We start from the raw sequence: 18,951 nt of genomic DNA on the forward strand, positions 1-18,951 counted from the left end.
ATTAAGTCCATACAAAGTTTAAAGGCTAAAAAGAAAAATTGTAAGTGTTTGCATTCTATTTATTGATTTAATATCAATTTCATTACAGTAAAAATGTAAAGTAAAACCTTATCTGAAACTGACAAGTTATTTTTTTTATATCGCTAAGGAGGTTTAACCTCTTTGATATCGCAAAATATATGGACTCGCCTAAGATGGCTGACAACATGTGGACCGAAATGCCTTGTACACCAAGCTATAAGTTATTGTTAAACCAACATGATGCCATTTGATACCATAAGAGCAAGGCATGTGCCGGGTTCCATAGGACGGACCAGTATGCAGTTTTCAACCTGGGAAAGTGTAGCAGCCGGCGTATAAACCGAGGCACTTCAAGATGTCAAAGGGACTCAGCCACATGGTTGGCATCCTTTACAGTGCCCCATGGTGTGGGGGTGGGGCACTGCACTTCAACTTCTGCAGAAACTTAAAGACTCTGGGTTCACAACAAGCTGCGAGCTTTCACGGTTTCTTAAGAATCCCCAAAGCAAAAAAGACGAGATGTTTGCAGGGCGGGTTCTCGGTATCTATCACTTGTCCAAGGCTATTCAACAGACTGTCCTTTTCGTCCACAAATTTTAAAACAAAGCAGCACTTCATTTGGGTCAACAGGAGGCTCACGCCAGGTGCCAGATCAAAAGGTATATATGGTGCTTGTAGCTTGGTCCAACAATTTGAGTGGTACAGCTCTGAGAGACCACGCCCCAAGGTAAAAGATGATGAAGGATTGGCAGAGGGAGGACAGGAGGAGGTCACTGAGAGGTCACAAGGCCAAGATCATGATGATGTCAAGGAGGATAAGGCAGCTGGAGGAGTGCCAGAACTGGTAAGGAGGAGCAGGGTTGGACGAGTTTTCTAAAAGACACTTGTCCTATTGGGCAGGTACATATGAAATTTACTTGCCCGAAACAAATTGTGGGTAGGACAATAATTGAGCTTGACCAATTGGCTATTTTACTTGCCCAGGACAATAGGGCTAGTGGACTTCGCCAACCCTGAGGAGGATGTTTTCTTATTGATGACATACTGCTACAGTGTATAAAAATGATCAGTATTCTACAAGCCTGAAGCTGCCTTCCTTTCCAAAGAGAGTAGTCTATTTTGCCAGTGCCAGTTGTGGAATGCCTGAGATGAAAACAAGAACAGCAACTTGTAAATTGTACAGCAATGGGAATGCCATAATACTCCTTGGCATGCTGCATAACTTTGTTGCTCCCCCTTAATTGTTTCACATCTCTCTCCAGCATGAAAACATCTTCACTGTGCCAAACTTTTTATGTGGGGTGCGCATCAGCCTCACACCTGTCATCAGTTACCTGGTCATCAACAGTAACTTCACCTGGGCCATGGCACTGTTCGGACTGGCAGGGCTCACAGACCTGGTGAGAGCTGGAACAGTTACACTAACTGATAACTTATAATTTAACTACTCTCCAAGCAGAGGCTGCTGGAAAAAATCGTGACCTTTTCCTTTGAATCCATTTTTTTATTGATCGACCGTTCCCAAAGGTCGGTCGATAAAAAACGGATGAAAGGAAAAGGTCACAATTTTTTTCACCAACCTCTGCTTGGAGAGTATGATCTAACCTATACATACAAATGAGGTTTAATTGGTTAGCAAACTCACCTTTGATAGGGAAAAGGTTGCTTTAATCCAGTCGACTCCCCGCTAATAGTATGATCTAGATGATGAAGATGATATGCTTTCTTGTCATTGCAGCTTTTTTTCTGACATAGCTGATGGAAGAGAATATATTTTGAAGACAAGTGATATATTTTGTATTTATAGTGCCTTCTTTATTCTCCCCAGTTTGATGGTTACATTGCTCGTAACTTCAAGAACCAGAGCTCAGCATTTGGTAGCTACATTGATCCCCTGGCAGACAAGTTCCTGGTCAGTGTGGTGTTTCTGAGTCTGACGTATGTGGGACTGATACCTGGTGGGTTCTCACACAAGGGATTTGTTGTGCTAATTGTTTGTTCAATACTATACTAAAGGATCTGAGAGTGGAATGCAGGGATTAAAGTCATCAGTCTTTCTTATGGTATTGTTGTGATGAAAAATGATGAAAAAAATATACTGGGTTGAAGTGGTGAATAGATATACATGTACATATGAAGGTTAGACATCCAGGTAATAAGATAAGCCAAAAAGCAGTTACTCAAGCAACTGGATACGATTTTGGAAATGGTCAGACGTTTCAGATGGTATCCACCATCTTTCGTCAGTGACACTGAAGTGATCTGGGAGAAACTGGTCTTTTATACCCTAAATATGAATGCAAAACAGGACAGGACAATTATATATAGGAAACAAAGTCAGACGTACCTAGTTTGAAACTAAGGTACTTGTAATATGACTACCATCTACCCAAAAGTTTACTTTAAGGTTTGAATAGTATAACATGAATTGTTTGTATAATGTAACTGATGCAGAACTCCAAACTGTCCTTCACCTACAGAATGTTGATCTTCAAGGTGACACTTGTGTTGTTCTTTTGTCTTCCAGTTCCCCTGACATTGCTGATCATTGGGCGTGACATTGGCCTGATACTGGCAGGATTCTATGTCAGATACAAGACACTACCCCCTCCTGTAAGCTTGTATTTAATGCTTTTAAATTTTGCAAGCCGGTTCTTGTCTTGTATAACATCTATATGTACATCCCTCTGTTCTTTGAGCTGAAAATCACAACAATGCAACAAGTTAAAGTTTTCTAGTATCTGAAGTTGATTGATCAACTTTCACTTCTATAGCTGTTTTCCCTTGCTAATTTTGTTTTGTTCAAAACTTCGAAGAATAACTCTTTGTGACATGATTACAAAATTAATGTTGTTTGTTATGTTGCCAGGTAACCTTTTCTCGTTACTTTGATGCCACCCACGCCACAGCCCAGCTGAAGCCAACCTTCATCAGTAAAGTAAACACAGCAGTACAGCTGGGTATGGTCACCTTCTCCCTAGCTGCTCCTGTACTGGGATATGTGGAACATCCCCTACTGCAAGCTCTATGGTTAGAACTCTTTCAACATCTATCTGGCTATAGTTTGTTAAATATGGTTACTGTTGAAGGTTTTGTTTTGGATATATATGCAGGGCTGTGACTAACTTAGTGTGTCCTCCACCCTTTCCAACAGTGAGACTGGGTAACAATACTTAGGACTGTCATTAGGACCTGCAGCCAGGCCACGGCCTTCTCATTAGCTTCTAGTAGGTCCTGGTTGGAGGTGTTGGGACCTAATACACAGTCCTTTGTAATGTGTCCCATAGTTTGGGTAGGGTGTATCAGTTTGTATCATTTTGACTGTATCGGTTTGTCTACAGTAACTCAGCCCCCTACTTCATGTAATACTGCATACCATCCCCTCCAACTTCAATCCTTATGTAAACTATAAAGATGTAAACTATAGAGATGTAAACTATGAAGCTAGATAATTTACGATGTTTTTCATGTTTGTGCTCTGCTCTCCTGTCGTTTCTGCAGGTACTTGACAGCAGGAACCACTATTATGTCAGGTCTGAGCTACTTAGTGTACAAGGACACATTCAAGGTCATTAGGAGGATGCACAGGAAGTGACTTTGTGTTGTTGATATCAAAGATACATATTTAAGATTTTTAATTGTCTTATGAGCTTATTCTGGCTTCTGTAGAGTTAGAGTACAATGTTGCACTGTATGGGATACACAGTTCATTACGTACTGTAAGCTTACTGCAACTACTGGTACAAAGTTTACAACTGTGTGAACTGGCATGGATGGAGGAAAAGGGTAATGTAAAACTACAGATGCACTCATAGTGCAAAATGTCATGTAGTTATTTACTTATGTTTGTATGAAACAACAATTTTCTCCAGAGCATTGTGAAATATTGTGAAGAATGTTAAGATATGAGCAATTACTTTTTCATAAGAATTGACATTTTTTTTACCCAGACATGAAGCAAGGATTGGTTTTCACTTGATATTCCCAGTCTAAGCTTATTGGTTAGGTGCCCAATCCATTTCTTCATCAAGCTAACCACTTCAACAAATCTTTTGTTTCATGTCATGTTTGTGACAACACACATCCACTGCACTGTTTTGTAGCAGGATAGCGTTGCTGCTTTGAAACATTAATCAAATGTAACATAATCATTACCCAACAATGTATCTCTTGGCTGTCTTGCTCTTGTCATTGTCAATTCAGTAACACCATTTGCTCAGCTTAGTGCCAAGGTGAATAAAGCATGAATCAAATAAATGAAAGCCTGGATCACAGCACAATAAACTAATAAAATTAGTGCAAAGTAAGGCCTGAACAAGCCTTTTGCAAAACTTTGCCAGAATGTATATTTTTCGTACCAGAAGTAAAGCTTGTGAGGAAAACAACATACAAGCATTTGTAGTAGGTCTACAGCATCACTGGGGCACACAGTACGTGTGCATGCTTCTGTTCTGCACAATGAAAAAATTTAACCTTTACCATTCAACCAAAATTGAAACTGGACAGGGAACTCAAGCAACAAGATTTTTTTTTATTCAACAATCTTCACATATCATCATAGGGCAGTACACACTTCTTAGTGGACAAAATTACGCCTTAAGTTAAGCCTTAAGGTACAAAGTTTTGAGTCATAATCTTTAAATTTGCCTAACATTTTACCATCCTTCTCGGCCTAGAAATGTTGACTAACAATCTTCAAAACAATCCCCATTCAAATCCACATTGCAGTTCTAAAACTGATCTCCAAACTAGTAAATTCACACTTTCCTGTGTACCTTGTGTGAGAAAATAGATTTTAGTGCAGGCCTAATCATATACTTTGCTCTTTCATTGGGTGAGTGGACAATATGGAGAGATTGATGTTATAAACAGCAACATTCAGACGTCATCTTAAGCTTTTGGGGGCAAGGTGACAAAATGTCCGCCAAAAAGTTACTTTTCCCATCAACACATCTATGTGAACTGGTTCCATGTCTACTAGTGTAGACACATTTTTCTAACCTGTTTAATCTTTCTTTTAAGTTAAATTAAGGTTGTGATTCTTGAACTAAAACAAAGTGATTTAGTTTGTACATCACTAATCTTAACTGAGCTGATGGCTTTTCAAACTGGTCCACAGAAGGTGCCATTTGTTAAGGTTGAAGTGTATTTTCTTTGAGGCATTATATTTACAGGCAATAATCTGAGAAAATTTGACACATATTACAACTACATGGCAGGAAATGCAGTGACCTTATTTATCAGTACGATCATATATAATTTGCTATACATTGGTTGTTAGTTACATATCACTCTGCATCTTTATCAACACTCGTTACAACTTACTACTGATAAAAAACTAAAAGAATAGGTATGAAGCAAACTATTGGTAATTGCAGAAGCCCTGACTGTGCAATTTTTGCTGGCTATCATTTTAAGATACTAAAAAAATTGTACATAATTTAAGCTGATCAAAACAGATATGACTACTTACAGCTATTTGCCTGAAAAGCTGTTACACCATATTTGAAGAAATTATGCAAAAAGTCAACTCTTCACACTACCTTTTCATTTTCTTTAGTTTCTTTGATTTTGCTTCCAAAGCTTAAGAAATAGATAATGAACAGTCCTTTCTGGAGTATGCAATATCATGGTTGTATCCAGTAACAAACCTATCTATCTCTGATGAGACAACATTCGGTAAGACATTTTCATTTTCATATTGCATCCTTGATTTTATGACCTATACACAGTAACTCTGCTACTTATTAATTATTTCTTTCTTTGTGAAAATAGCTTGAATACATGTGTTACATGTCTCTGAAATTAGGTCTTTCACCATAGATCCAACATTGTAACAGCTGCTGAGCATATCCACTCAGCACTTAAACATACAAATTACAGATGTAGAAAATATTTGGGTTGATTCTGCTGCATTTTATTCCCTTAGGAACATTATCTTGCACTGCTATTCTCTCTTTAAGTTGTGGACAAATATTTGTAGCCAGTTTTTCTCTAAAGTTTAACTCTACCTCTACTCAAATCTTTAATCACGTTTGATAGGTATATAGAGGGTACCCCGAAATATACCTCCAGGTATTAAATGGACTTCTGCCAAATATGAAATATAGGTCTTGAGCAGGGAGATCATATCTGAATCTTCAATTCCCCATATAACAAAATACACGTCCCATGTTTTCAAACCATTCTCCTTCACAAAATATTTAAGACACACTACCTGAAAGAAAATTTGCTGATCAAAATCTAGTTTTGAACATGTCTTCTCCAGTAATCCATATCTCTTTCATCGTTGTATGTACAATTCACCCTGTTGGGGGTAAGATATTCCTTGTCATTGGATGCCTTTGGTTAGTATTACTGTATTTGGCCCGATCAAAAATGCATTTGGACTAAAAGAAACGGCCCAGACAAGCAAAAAAATAAGACATTTGTTACTGATAAGACATTAACCATTTTTCCATGGTCCATTTCCATTCTGACCCACTTTCATAATAAAATCTCAAGTCTTCTCAGCTCACCACCTCTCAATCGAAAATAACCCATAGCTTGTATCAAGGTGATAATTGGGTAATTTCTTTATAATCTATAATAATTCTACTAGCACTAGGTACATAATGAAGTGAACTAGTAGTGTCATTCTTGGTTTAGGCTAATGGTGACCATAGAGTTGCATTAGACTTGTAAGCATGGTTACAGACTGTTTATACAAGATCAAGTCTATTGTAATAACCAGCTTTCTTTTGTTGCTATCACTTGAGATAAACTAGAATATTACTTATCAACATACTTCAAAACTTAATATTAAGAGTGGCATTACAATATGAATACAAAGACATTGCAGTCACTTTAGAGCACATCATTCACTTTAGAGCACATCATATTTAGCCTACAGTAATAGGAATCGAATGTACATCTGTATAACATTTACAGGAGAAGTAACAAAATTTTGCTTCAAACAATTTCTGATGAAAAACTTCTAGTATCTAAAAACTACTACTGTAGAGCTCAAAGTGCCTCAAAGGTAACAGGAGAACATTTCATGCTTTTGCCTACGTCTGTTGTTAAAAGTTTCTTCAACTGGGTTTCAATTATGTCATGGACATTTTTTTGAAAACTGTTATATGTTTGAATGCCTATTGTATCTAGTAAAACTGGTCCCACAATGAAGCACAATGACTATCACAAATGTAGTGAAGTCTCAAAAGCTTCATAAATTGTAAATTATAGAGTTCACTGTCATACAATGGTAAAAAACAACTAAAGGCCCTACCCTTTAAACTGTACTGTGTGCAGATAGTTTAAAAGATCAGACCCTGTAATACCATTTGTGTTGTTTCAAGTCATGTTTGCCCAGTTGGTATAGCAGTAATGCATTCCACAGCTGTTCTGATGGCTTGGTCCAATCAGGTGGGGAGGATTCAGTCATGTGACTTCACAGACCTCGTGACTCTTTTGCCTCGTACATAAACTTGACTCCCTAGAGAGAAAGAGTCAAATGAAGAAACAGATACTCACACGCAACAGGTACACAACCTTGAGTTATAACCATCATGACCAGTCATTACAATTCATACAGCATCAGTAGTAGACAGGACATTATGATGTGGGATATATCATGTTTTATATAACATTTTGATTTATCATAGTCGCACACACCTTTTGCACAGCTCCCACGAAGGCCAGGGACTGCTTGCGGTTGTCAGTTGTGGCAGAGATGATGAGCTGGAGATGTCGGATCTCTCCACTCTCACGTTCCTTGTGCTTGATTGACAGGCCATTGGCCACAATGTTCCCTGTAACAAGATCATCTACTTTACTTGACTTATAAGCACCCAAAATAGATAAGAAGGTTATGATGAAAGCTCCATATGTATCATTCAAACTGAGCAACAGTTAATATCAAAGTACAACAGTTAATAAAGAAATGTAGTACATGTATAAGGGCACATCAAAGCAACATTGAGTAGACAGCAATTATCCATGGTTCAATATGTCAGCTTCCTCAGCACCTAGGGTGGTTAAGTTTGAGCTCTCTAACGAGAAATAACACAATTGTGATGAAGACTAGAGACAACATCAACATTGAGATATGCTGGAACCATCCCTCTAGCCAACTGTACACTCTACCTGCACAAAGACCTTTCACATTTAGCTACCAGTACAGATGGAACATGTTCCAGAGTGCAACACAAATAAACTTCAAAAGAGCTTTTCTTCAGTGTATCCAGCAGTTCTTGCTGAGTGGAACAATAAGAGTGTATAGTTTGTTAGAGGGCCGATTCCCAACCTCTTTCAAAAAAAGACAAAGTGATCAGTGAATGAGCACTGTGCACAAACATTGATAACATGATACACACATGCACTTGAGGTAAACCATTGATGTGCTGGCCTTGGCTCTGTCTTAACACTATTCAGCACCAAAGGTACTTTAATCATGATATGGTTTATTTCCACTGTGTAGAATCCATGGTTAGAATTGAGTGCCAAAAGTTCTTAATTGGATGTCATGTTGAGAATGATAAAACTATGATTGATTCTATTTGATCGTCATCAAAAGATAACTATTTCTTAACAGCATTATATTGAAATTCCTTAACTCAAGATATGCCAGAAGAATACTTTTCAAAGGGCACAAACTAGCAGCATCTTTATACACATCTTTTTTGCTCTTGCTAATGCAAACTACATGATTGTATCATGCGCAGCCTCTAACATGGATATACCTAAAGCTCTATGCTCAACAAATAACCCTGATACACATGCACACTACAAAATATACATGTATATGCCTGTCAGTTGTCAGTTGTATACCTTCCGTTGGACTCAAGTTGTCAGGTGAGGTTATTACTGGAAATGGAGCAATGGGGGAACACGGAGAGCTCAAAGGTGAGCTCGGACCTGGAACAACATCGCAATTAGCAAGCACACACTTCATACATGTACTAGTACAGACCTCTTGGTACATGTACCTTTGCAATGTTGTAGGTCTAATGAGAATGGGAACCACATTTTTTTGGTTAAGAATACAAAATAATGAAATTATGGTCAAGAGTTGATAGGAGTTTGGAAAAAAATCTTGCTAACAAAACATGATGAAAATGAAAATCTTAAGTGCTTCTGGGCAGCCTAAGCCAAGACATTACACAGATCAAACTGCAGTAAAGGTTCTACAAGCAGTGTTCACGTGCTTCTGGGATTCAAACAGGAAACTGGGCAAAATGGCAATGAAAACTACAACAAAGGTTTCAAAACAAGAGAGTTCAAACAGACTAACAACACAAAACATGAAGAGTACACATGTGTCTGCATATATCTGAAGAAATCAAATTTTTATCATTATACACTTAGATAATAACTGAAAGTCAAAGTAAGAAAATTGGCATTAAAACTGTGCAACTAAGAAAGCTGCAGATAGAGGAGGAATGCCTGCAACAAAACCAGCAAGAGGTATAAGAGGAGATCCAGCGCCTACAATCCCATGCACAAAACTAAGGAAACAGAACAAAAAAATAGGTAATGTAAATTAGCTACAAGAAATCAGTTAGAATATTAATACTACCGGTATAGACACTATAGTAATGTAATAACATGCATCAATTTTGAGACAATCGTGCTTTTCTTGTTTCCACATCTACATGGATTAGGCAAGTATTAAACTGATCTAGAATAAAGGGCCACAATATAGTACAATTGTAACTAACCATAGCACAATAGTTTACACTATAATCAAGTTGATCAAAAGTAGAACATGTCATCAAAGATAAACTAGAGATACATTAGTATTGAATGAGGCAATACAGCATTAAGTAGGAGAACACAGCTATGACCATATATTTGCATTTCATTGGGAGTCTTGAATGTTAGCAATTTCCTAGAAAGACTTAATGAATGTAAATTTAATCCTATCAACATCGTCACATGACCCACTTTCAACGTAATGACCTGTAATATCAATCTGATTAGAGTAAAATCCTTTTCATGATGCTAATCCTGTGGCAAATCTCAAGAAATAAATTCTGGGCTCCTGTTCTTATCTCCCCTACAGTCCCACTAGGGAATAATTAATCAGACTTCTACATGCATGATGCAGATGAGTATCAACATCCGGGATGCAGACATGCTACCTGTGCTACAGAAACACAACACACCCCTATGTACCTTGTGAGTCCTCCCCAGCAGTCAGGATCTGGATGGCCACCACTTGTTCCAACTCTACGGGGGAGTGTTTAGCATGGCCAGCACTCTCAAACATCAGGAATCTGAAAATATACTGAGGTTATGATCGGCATCTTTGGACCTTGAGACATTGACACAATGAATGAAGGTGTCAATTCCAGAAGAATTTTGGAAAGACTTATCATTCCGATTAAATACATTGTCAAGAATAATGTTACAACGTTCTAACTCTGATAAGAGTGGCAAACAGCCAATGTTTGTTTAGTTTGGTCCTACCTGTGATCTGTGGACAGTTTACAAAGGCACGGCTCCGACAGGTTCTCCATGTCATCTGGGCAGGACAGCTGGAAGGCTGCACCTAACAGTACAGAAGATACATGGTGGCTTTATGCTGCCTTCCGACAGAATACATGCATGATTTTGACATTATGCAATCCTCAATGACACGTACATGCACAAACTGGGAAGACTGAAATTTTAGCTCAAGTATAAGAAATGCCCAATGCAGAAGACAGCCATTTACAGTACCTATTTCTTCTACTTTTCTCATCTATACATTTGATGACCTGCTAAATATTTGCCTTTGAATAACATAATGGAAGTCTAGGCTTTCTTAGAAAGACTATTTTAACATAATGTTTTCAGTTGGTTTACACAGAAAAATTCAATTTACAAGATACAACATTACAAACATCACCCATCCCATACCATGTAGGAGCACCTTCAGCTGCTTGTCATAGAACTCGTTCTCCTTCTGTGTGATGACAGCACAGTCGTAGCACAGCCGCACAGGGTCCAGGAAACACAGCCGAGGCAGCGCAACCTTGTGCTGACAACACTTGTCACAGTAACACTTTCCACAGCGCCTGCAATGGTGCTGCAAAGAAACAGAGGAACTAACTCAGAATCATAGATATACATGTACAATATTTATTCCAATGATAACAAAATTGCAAATAAATTACAGCTGGATATGCACCATCAGAAAAAAATGTCTCTGATGCAATGATTGCCAGTATGATAACGGGATTATTGCAGGAGTGCAGTATGTATGTATTTAGATTACAGTCACTGGCATTCAACTCTTGTTAGCAACAGAAATACTTCACATAGCAAAGAGCTGACACATATCAGTATACAATCCATACCTTTCTCTTGACAAAATCAAACTTGGCCTTGCAGCTCATACACTGGGAACACTGTATGAGAACAAGAAGAGTATTTAATCAGCTAATATGTGTACAATTAGAAAAGATTTAAAACATGTAAGTAGAGTATTGCAATAGTATTATTTGACTTTTGACCTGTGGTACGAACTACAAATATAATACATATTTTAAGATACTATTTGTCAGGTTATTAATTCCAGATATTCTAATTCTAATGACCTTTTCCTTTACTTCATGGTTCATGTTGATTGAAATTGTGATTCTCTAACTGCATTACAAAATTGTGCAGTACTTGTACATGTTTTAGATGTTGTAGAATCAAAGCAAGGTAGACTAACAATCTAAATACAAGTGTAGCAAAATGACTGTAGAACACTGAAGAGGTTTGATTAAGAAGTCCCTATTCAGCCTACCCTGCAATCTAATTAAATGAGAGGACTGCCTTGGTCTAAACAGATTACAGCCTACTCCATCAAAGATGCTGTGGATCTGAAGCCCCTCAGTATCCAAGTGTTTACCCTTATTGATTTTGATGGGGGACCGGATGTTCCCAAACTGAACTTTGACTCAAATGCCCTTACTCACAAGCAGCTGTATTAGTTAACTATTACTAAAAGTATAATTATGATTTACATTCTGTAAATAAACTTCACTATGATCTGCTTTGAGATTATGATTGAGAAAATTTCCCAATCCTTTCCAAACCTGCTTCAAAAATAGTCCCCAGATACCCAAGAGTTTACAGCTGTTGGCTGCTTGCCTTTTTATGGACATGAACTTCCTGCTAGCTTTGACAGAGTCTGCTCTGTCCATCTATTGATACTCTCCAAGTAGAGGTTAGGCTCTGGCTGTTTTTAAACGTTTATTAGTCGTTTTTATCGGGCTTTCTATTTTTTATTGTATCTTGCTGTGTCAAAACGTTTTGACACAGCAAGATTTAATAAAAAATAGAAAGCCCGATAAAAATGACTAAAAAAACGTTTAAAAAACAGCCGGAGCCTAACCTCTACTTGGAGAATAATCTATTGATATACATTCACAATGCCAGGGTAAAAGGATGCTATTCGTTACTCATGTTAAATTCAATCCTTGTTATGAATTTTCATACCTAATACCAATATGTTAGAGTTATTTACTAGTAATGATGTGGGGTTGTGTAGTGCAACATCAGGAGGTTTGACCCATAACCCGGAGGTCCTGAGTTCATATACGTTGATATGCAGCCAACCTTGCGCCTTTGGTAAAGGCACTTTACACAACTTTCTTCCCTTTACTCAGGTGGAAATTATTACCCAAATTCGGTTGGGCCGTCCCTCGGATACATTTAGACATTAAATGGAGGTCCTGTGGTTGAGAACAGCTACATTTCAAGCACGTAAAAGAACCCATGACACTTTAATCGAAAAGAGTAGGAGTCTTTTCCAGAGTGGATCTGTCTAGATTGCAGCTTGTACTCTTCAGTACAAACCTATTGTGTTTATAGACAGTTTACAAAATGAAGAGAAACATTCTAGTGTATTTGATCTGTTAAATTTCACATTAGCTCTGTAAATAGAATAAGATTACTATTGAATCATCAACACCTTGTAAATAGAATAAGATTATAATTGAATCATCAACACCTTGCTTTTGAGTTGATACACATATTACTTAGTAACTTAGTGAGAAAAAACAACAAATTTTATCATGTTTAATCATAACTATTACAGACGATGCAGCAGTATATTTGCGCTTATGTCATAGTTGTGCATCATGGCCCGTGCACTTTGTATACCAATGAGATTTACGTCCTCCTTCTTCACACAGAAACAGAATGAGCCTAGCCAGGCGGACTGATCTGATCATGACCCCGTCGGGAGTTCAGGGCTGTCTCGACCCCACCTCTCTCCTCATACATGCCCCGGAGTCCTGCCCATTTCCTGCCCGTGCCACAACGTGCCCCGACCCACCTCGCTGTCCGGGACCCACGGTGGTTCCTCCAGCTCGAAGGGCGAGCGGAAAGCGCTGTTAGCCGCCACCATCCGCAGCCCTGACTTGGAACGCACAAGCTTCTTTCCTCCCTGGTTTGGGTTTGTCGCCATCTTGTTATCATCAGCCCCCTTCCGTGGGTCAAAGGTCACACGGGGCGCGAACTTTGGTACTGATCTATGGGAAGGAAATGTTCTTTCTCGATGTTTGAGGACCCTTGAACGAAGGAAAAAGCGAACAACATTTTTCATTACTCTGACCAGTATAATGTTCTTGGGAGATGCAACGTTATGTCAGCCACCACTTTTGTAATCAGAAAAATAACACTTTATTCTACAATACACAATCCAGAAGGTTTACAATCATTATGATCCCAGATCTGATGCATGCAATTTTCCTATAGCAGGATATATAGTGTTGCAACGGTCCACCAGGCAGGATATCAGTTCCAGGTACATTCTCATTCTCAACATGTCATAAACGAATGGAGCTTGGAGCAGATACAATCTTCAAACTTGTCATGGACCATGCCCAACAGGTGCAATTAACTTAGCAAAATTAATATCGGTCTGTATCTCTTATGCCAAAATCAATAAGCATGAAAATTATTTCATGGGATTAAATGGGATGTCAATGTTATCTACTATGTATACAGATAAATTCTAAATAAAACTTTTGGAAGTGATACAAAAGGAGTAAAATGGAAACTTAAATGTGAATAAACAAGAAATAATATAATGGTGAAGTAATTTACCCAGTAACCTTTTTATGGTCTGTGTACCCAAACTGTAATTGTCGAATAGTTCAGCTTTTTGCATAAAAACAGCCTCAGCTTAAGTTACAATATCCAGAAACTTGGTATCAGCTATTAGCACTAGTAATAACTGTAATTAACATAAACTATAACAGTATAACAACAATATGTTACATCTGATCAACGTCACATCGACAGAAACAGTTTATGACGGTGGAAACATTGTCAGTGGTACATGACAGATCTGTGATACTGAACAGTGTGAACTTCTCTTCGACTATGAACCAAGATATACCATTGACAATTTATGTGCTACTTTTTCTATGCATATAAATCTATTTCTTCCTATCATCCCTGTTAGCAAGTTGCTTATGATACTCTTTATTCTCATCTGCCACTTCAGTATAGTAAGTATTTTTAGTTGATCCAATTCAAGATAGATTCCATAACTTTCCCAGACTACATGTATGTTCATGCAATATCTGTACAACAATCTCAATGTTGGCATTGGCATGTTTTCCATCACAAAAGTAAGTAATGTCACTTCTGATGCAAAATTGCTTTTCTCCCATGACATTACCAGCACAGTGCCTAGATATCCAAGGCAACATTTTCCACTCTAGGACAATGCCAGTCGAACCCAAATGGCACTGCCCAAAACAGTCACGGGCAGCTGATGTGACTTGATCTTTCTTCCCAAGTTTGCACCCTAAATTGAAATGTGCCCAACTGTCCATATTGTATCCATACAATTATGTATCAGCATTGTTATTGCCATTAGAGTCTGTGGTGCTATCTTCCTCTTCCTTTCTTCCCTTCCCCTCTGCATGTGTCATGATGACATCCTCCTCCTCCTGCTTGTTCCCAACTGAAGCACCTGTGTCCACCTGAGCATCACCTGAGGCAGATGTTTTGCTGTCAAACATGCCTTTGTACATGGCTTTCTGTCTCTGCACCTGTCTGGCTAGTGCCTCTTGTGTCAGCTTGATGTAGCGCTTAACATTGGGATCTGAACAAGATACGAAAATGCAAAAATTTTAGAAGAAAGACAAAACAGTATTTCAATATCTTTTTACTTAAAAGAAACATTGTGCCCAGTATTTTTTTTTTCAATATCAAACTTAACGAAATTGACAAAGCAAACATGAAGAGGAGAGATATGTGTCCCCTCACCACTTGGTGACTGTTGTAGTGCTTTGTGCAGCTTACTGAGTGCCCCATCATAGTCTTTGGAGTGGTACAGAGCCAGGCCATATCTGTACAGAGCCTTGGGGTTACCCGGCTTCCTCTCCAGCACTTCAGCACAGTAACTGCTCACCTTGGCATACTTCACCTCAGGCTCCTGGAGCAGACATGCTACAAGGAAGTAAGGAAAATGTGATATGGATATGGAACCAGGGCTGAAACCTGTGGGCATATCATTTTTTAAGATCATCTGCCCACAACATGGACTTATTTGCAACACATTGCTAATTTCAATCATTATTACATGTATATTCACCTGTCAGGTAATTTATTGTGATTTAAGAGGTAATTACCTGCCAAGTTGTTGTAACAGTTGGCTTCCAATTCCTGAATGGCGGTGTCTTGTTCTGAGGTTGTGGGCGTTTCCTCTGCACCTGACAGGGCTGCCACCTGCTGCATTGCCAATCCAGCACTACCTGCAGCACCTGAACTCCCACTCTGGTTAGAACAGTAAGATTTGTAAAAACTTCCTTGAATCAATTCAGATACAAGTGGTGTCTTGTGTATATCCACACTTTTAATATATGTAACATACAGGTAGTGATGGACAGCCACTCTCTCGAGTTAAGTAGTAAATCAACACTGGAATGCTATTACTGACATGATTTGAATTGATTTTTGTCACTGCTATTTGTACCGTTACATATCTATGAAACTGTATAACAGTTAACGTTACCTTATGCAATGTTTTGAGGTACAGAAGTGCCCTGTGGTACTGGCCTATTGCCCCCTTGTATTTCTTCTGCTTGTACAGTTCATTCCCCTTCTCCTTGTGAGCTGTAGCCTTGCTGATCATTTCCTCAGGATCGACAGCCTTCATCCTGCTGGCCGTGGCACCTGGAGGACCCATCTCAGACAGGCCGTTAGATGTCACACCTTGTGGGTCTGATAGGGTTTGATCACTTCCAACATCATCACTTGTTGCCATGGCTACTGATGATGCTTGTAAAAAGATGAAAAATATGTTTTAACCCTGATCTTCCTGTTGCATAATCTCAGAATAATAACGGTTAAACCAACGTCAATGTGATGCCAACAGACTGCTGGCTACCATCAGATACCATCTACCATTGCGATAGTCCAAAACATAATCTATCAAAGTTTAGATTGATCAGACTGACATTCTAAGTAACGTTAACGTTTAATAGTGTTACTTTACTAATAGAAAGTGTCAAAAGTAGAAATTCAGAAATCAGTTAATGAGATTATCTAACTTGTCAGTGCCGCATGACCCAGTTACCTGGATTCTCGGTAGTCAGTCTTGAACAATGTCTTGAATGACCAGGTGAATTGTGAACCAAAATCACTTCCCTTTGAGTTTGATAACCTGTTCGATCACTTCCTTGGTTCTATATTGCAATGTTCAAAGTCACAATAAAACAATGAGCGAAACGTGACCAATATGACACTGTTGTGGCCACCAGCCCTTTGTTTGAGGCCTAGCAGAGGCGACTGAATGATATTTCGTTGATGGTATGGTCATTATCAATGATATTAAAGATACTTGAAAAGCCAACCTTATGAACTGTTCCTGGTTCCTGTGTTGTCTTCCAAAGTTGGACGCATCTACATTTAACGTTATGATGGCTGGACATTTTATAGATACTCAGGTCGTAGTATGTAAAAAAATCAGACCTAGAATGATATGAACACATGTATTCTTTGAAGATTTGTCTATAACACTACAATCAATTCTTAACTGTCATGTTGTTTTTCAAGCCTAAAAAATATTAGTCTCCTCTGTTAATAATGGATTGTTCCAATGTCAGGTCAAAGGTTGATTTAGAGGAGAATCCATGTTGGCGCGTGCGGTTAGAGTTAGTTTGTGAGTTTTGAACATTTTCCTTGGCCCTGTAACCAATCCAGAGGCGCAGTGTTTTTACCAAGGACATCCCTGAAAATTCAAGGTCCGATATGATGACTATAAGGGCATTACGAAGCCCGCAGTTGGCTCTACGTGTGAGAGTTTGCGGGCGGTGCTGGAGGCATGATGGGCCGAGACACCAGCGGGCCGATCCGCTAGGCACTGACGGGGCACGCACGGAGGCGAAACAAGAGGTGGACGGGGCACAAACTGCCGCACGACCCAAGGGATTTAGGACGAAGGCTGCCGAATTCTTCAGGCCTGCAAGTTAGAAACCAATTTTTATAGGGACCTTCAACGATTGAGGGGGGGGGGGCGATTTTTTGTGTGTTAGTAGTAGTTACTAGTTTAATAGTGAGATCTTGAAGGCTCGTAGCAAAGGCCTCTGTACTGTTTTTCAGGTACTGCAGCATTAAAGGCCAGTACCCCTTTCTGAAAGTATTGTGGTAGTCCATAGTCAGTTGGTCTGCCTGGCAAGGCCTCAATTTGGGACACCAGTGTGACTTGGGCCTTGACATTCAGTTGTTATAGTGCATTAAAGGATAGGGATGTGACACTGAGGAATTCATGAAAGCTGTAAATATTTCTAAGAGGTACGATACGAGACCTTTGATTTCATCTCAGACTTGCCATAGGATTCCACCTCCTCACTTGGTACGTATTATACTGGTAGGTGATAAGAAGTACAATGTAGTTAACTACCGGTAAAGTAAACCAGAATCTGCTATAACGTTATTTCTTGTATTTCACCACCAGCGAATGCTATGAATGAAGTGAGGAAATATGCAAATGAGACGTTGACCCGTATGAAGAGAGATGACCTGGAACAGTTGATGTTTGAGGATTCCCGCGTCCTCTGGAAGTTCAGAGGTCCAGAAGATCTGGACCAGGTGAGGTGACACAATACAGAACTGTTGATTCATACCATCAAGGCTGCTTGTGTAGATAAGCAAGGTTGAGCTCTCTATTATGAATTTGAGTAAGAAACTCATTAAAAGAATAATTAAAACTCACAGAATTGTTTTGGATCCTTGAAGTAAACTTATATTAAAAAATGTGGAAATCATCATTTTGAATGGGATGGTTCTTGCAATGTTACATACATGTATATGTACACAATTGTAAACAGTATCTATGAATAACCCATTTCCTCATCTTTATCCAGTGGTTGGTTTCATCAGACAAGGAGATGGGGGGTAAGAGTGAAGCACATCTTACCCTTTCTGAGAACAACACTGCATTCTTCCATGGTGTTACAAACATAGAAGTGCCCAAAGATGGGGCAACACGATACTCTGGCTATGCAGCCATGCGGTCCAAACAGAAGCAGGTAAATAGATATCTTGCATTCCATTCAATCATTGTGATACATTTCATGTTGACCACGTGAACAAGACAATATGCGAAACTTGTGTAAGAGTAAGGCTAGGCCACAAGGACTGCAACATCAGTGGTCAGGGTTTGGAGTTCAAGTGATGCTGCATTAAGCATGACTATCATTTGAAGGGTATCAGGGATTTCACTATTTATGATGAAAGGTTTGCAGAATATCTGAACGACAAGGTGACAGTTCTGTTTGTGCTCTGCAGGCTGCCTTCAACAGAAGATCTCAGATGGATCTCTCACCTTTCAACGTCCTGAACCTGCGTGTGCGTGGTGACGGGAGGTCCTACATGATCACACTTTCACCAGAAGGTTACTTCTCTTCCCAATGGAATGATTTGTGGTGCTACTTTTTCTTCACAAGAGGAGGG

At 39.0% G+C, this 18,951-nt stretch overlaps 4 protein-coding genes across 7 annotated transcripts in view; 2 read left to right on the top strand and 2 right to left on the bottom strand.

The window, feature by feature from the left end:
- The first annotated feature begins 135 nt into the window (after window positions 1–135).
- LOC118415759 (cardiolipin synthase (CMP-forming)-like) lies at window positions 136–4,172 on the top strand. Its single transcript, XM_035820563.1, has 6 exons — window positions 136–865; window positions 1,284–1,421; window positions 1,850–1,979; window positions 2,549–2,634; window positions 2,891–3,051; window positions 3,523–4,172. The coding sequence occupies exons 1-6, from the start codon at window positions 377–379 to the stop codon at window positions 3,614–3,616; spliced, it is 1,098 nt and encodes a 365-aa protein (XP_035676456.1). The 5' UTR covers window positions 136–376; the 3' UTR covers window positions 3,617–4,172.
- Window positions 4,173–4,532: 360 nt separating this feature from the next.
- Window positions 4,533–13,610, bottom strand: LOC118415808 (zinc finger FYVE domain-containing protein 21-like). Of its 2 annotated transcripts, XM_035820641.1 has the most exons (8): window positions 13,316–13,610; window positions 11,346–11,396; window positions 10,906–11,074; window positions 10,474–10,555; window positions 10,180–10,280; window positions 8,833–8,919; window positions 7,678–7,814; window positions 4,533–7,498 (listed from the first exon to the last, which is right to left on the bottom strand). In XM_035820641.1, exons 1-8 carry the CDS (start codon window positions 13,583–13,585, stop codon window positions 7,454–7,456), a joined length of 942 nt encoding a protein of 313 aa, XP_035676534.1. In that variant the 5' UTR covers window positions 13,586–13,610; the 3' UTR covers window positions 4,533–7,453. The 2 variants fall into 2 exon arrangements, with proteins under 2 accessions (XP_035676534.1, XP_035676542.1); XM_035820649.1 differs by lacking the exon at window positions 8,833–8,919.
- A 40-nt stretch (window positions 13,611–13,650) lies between these two features.
- Window positions 13,651–17,015, bottom strand: LOC118415841 (tetratricopeptide repeat protein 9C-like). Of its 3 annotated transcripts, none has more exons than XM_035820688.1 (5): window positions 16,851–17,015; window positions 16,010–16,275; window positions 15,627–15,771; window positions 15,262–15,444; window positions 13,651–15,097 (listed from the first exon to the last, which is right to left on the bottom strand). In XM_035820688.1, exons 2-5 carry the CDS (start codon window positions 16,259–16,261, stop codon window positions 14,841–14,843), a joined length of 837 nt encoding a protein of 278 aa, XP_035676581.1. In that variant the 5' UTR covers window positions 16,262–16,275; window positions 16,851–17,015; the 3' UTR covers window positions 13,651–14,840. The 3 variants fall into 3 exon arrangements, with proteins under 3 accessions (XP_035676581.1, XP_035676590.1, XP_035676599.1); XM_035820697.1 differs by having other exon boundaries at window positions 16,010–16,266; window positions 16,851–17,012; XM_035820706.1 differs by lacking the exon at window positions 16,851–17,015 and adding an exon at window positions 16,574–16,801.
- A 73-nt stretch (window positions 17,016–17,088) lies between these two features.
- The window catches only part of LOC118415900 (complex I intermediate-associated protein 30, mitochondrial-like), a 3,119-nt gene continuing 1,256 nt past the window's right edge, over window positions 17,089–18,951 (top strand). The window contains exons 1-4 of the mRNA XM_035820831.1: window positions 17,089–17,464; window positions 17,954–18,087; window positions 18,363–18,527; window positions 18,787–18,951. The exon at window positions 18,787–18,951 is cut by the window's right edge and continues 19 nt beyond it. Coding sequence (XP_035676724.1) covers window positions 17,248–17,464; window positions 17,954–18,087; window positions 18,363–18,527; window positions 18,787–18,951 — 681 coding nt within the window. The 5' untranslated portion in view covers window positions 17,089–17,247. The remainder of the gene's footprint in view (window positions 17,465–17,953; window positions 18,088–18,362; window positions 18,528–18,786) is intronic.

Source organism: Branchiostoma floridae, chromosome 1 (assembly GCF_000003815.2).
Source record: "Branchiostoma floridae strain S238N-H82 chromosome 1, Bfl_VNyyK, whole genome shotgun sequence".
NCBI classification, from domain to species: Eukaryota; Metazoa; Chordata; class Leptocardii; order Amphioxiformes; family Branchiostomatidae; genus Branchiostoma; species Branchiostoma floridae.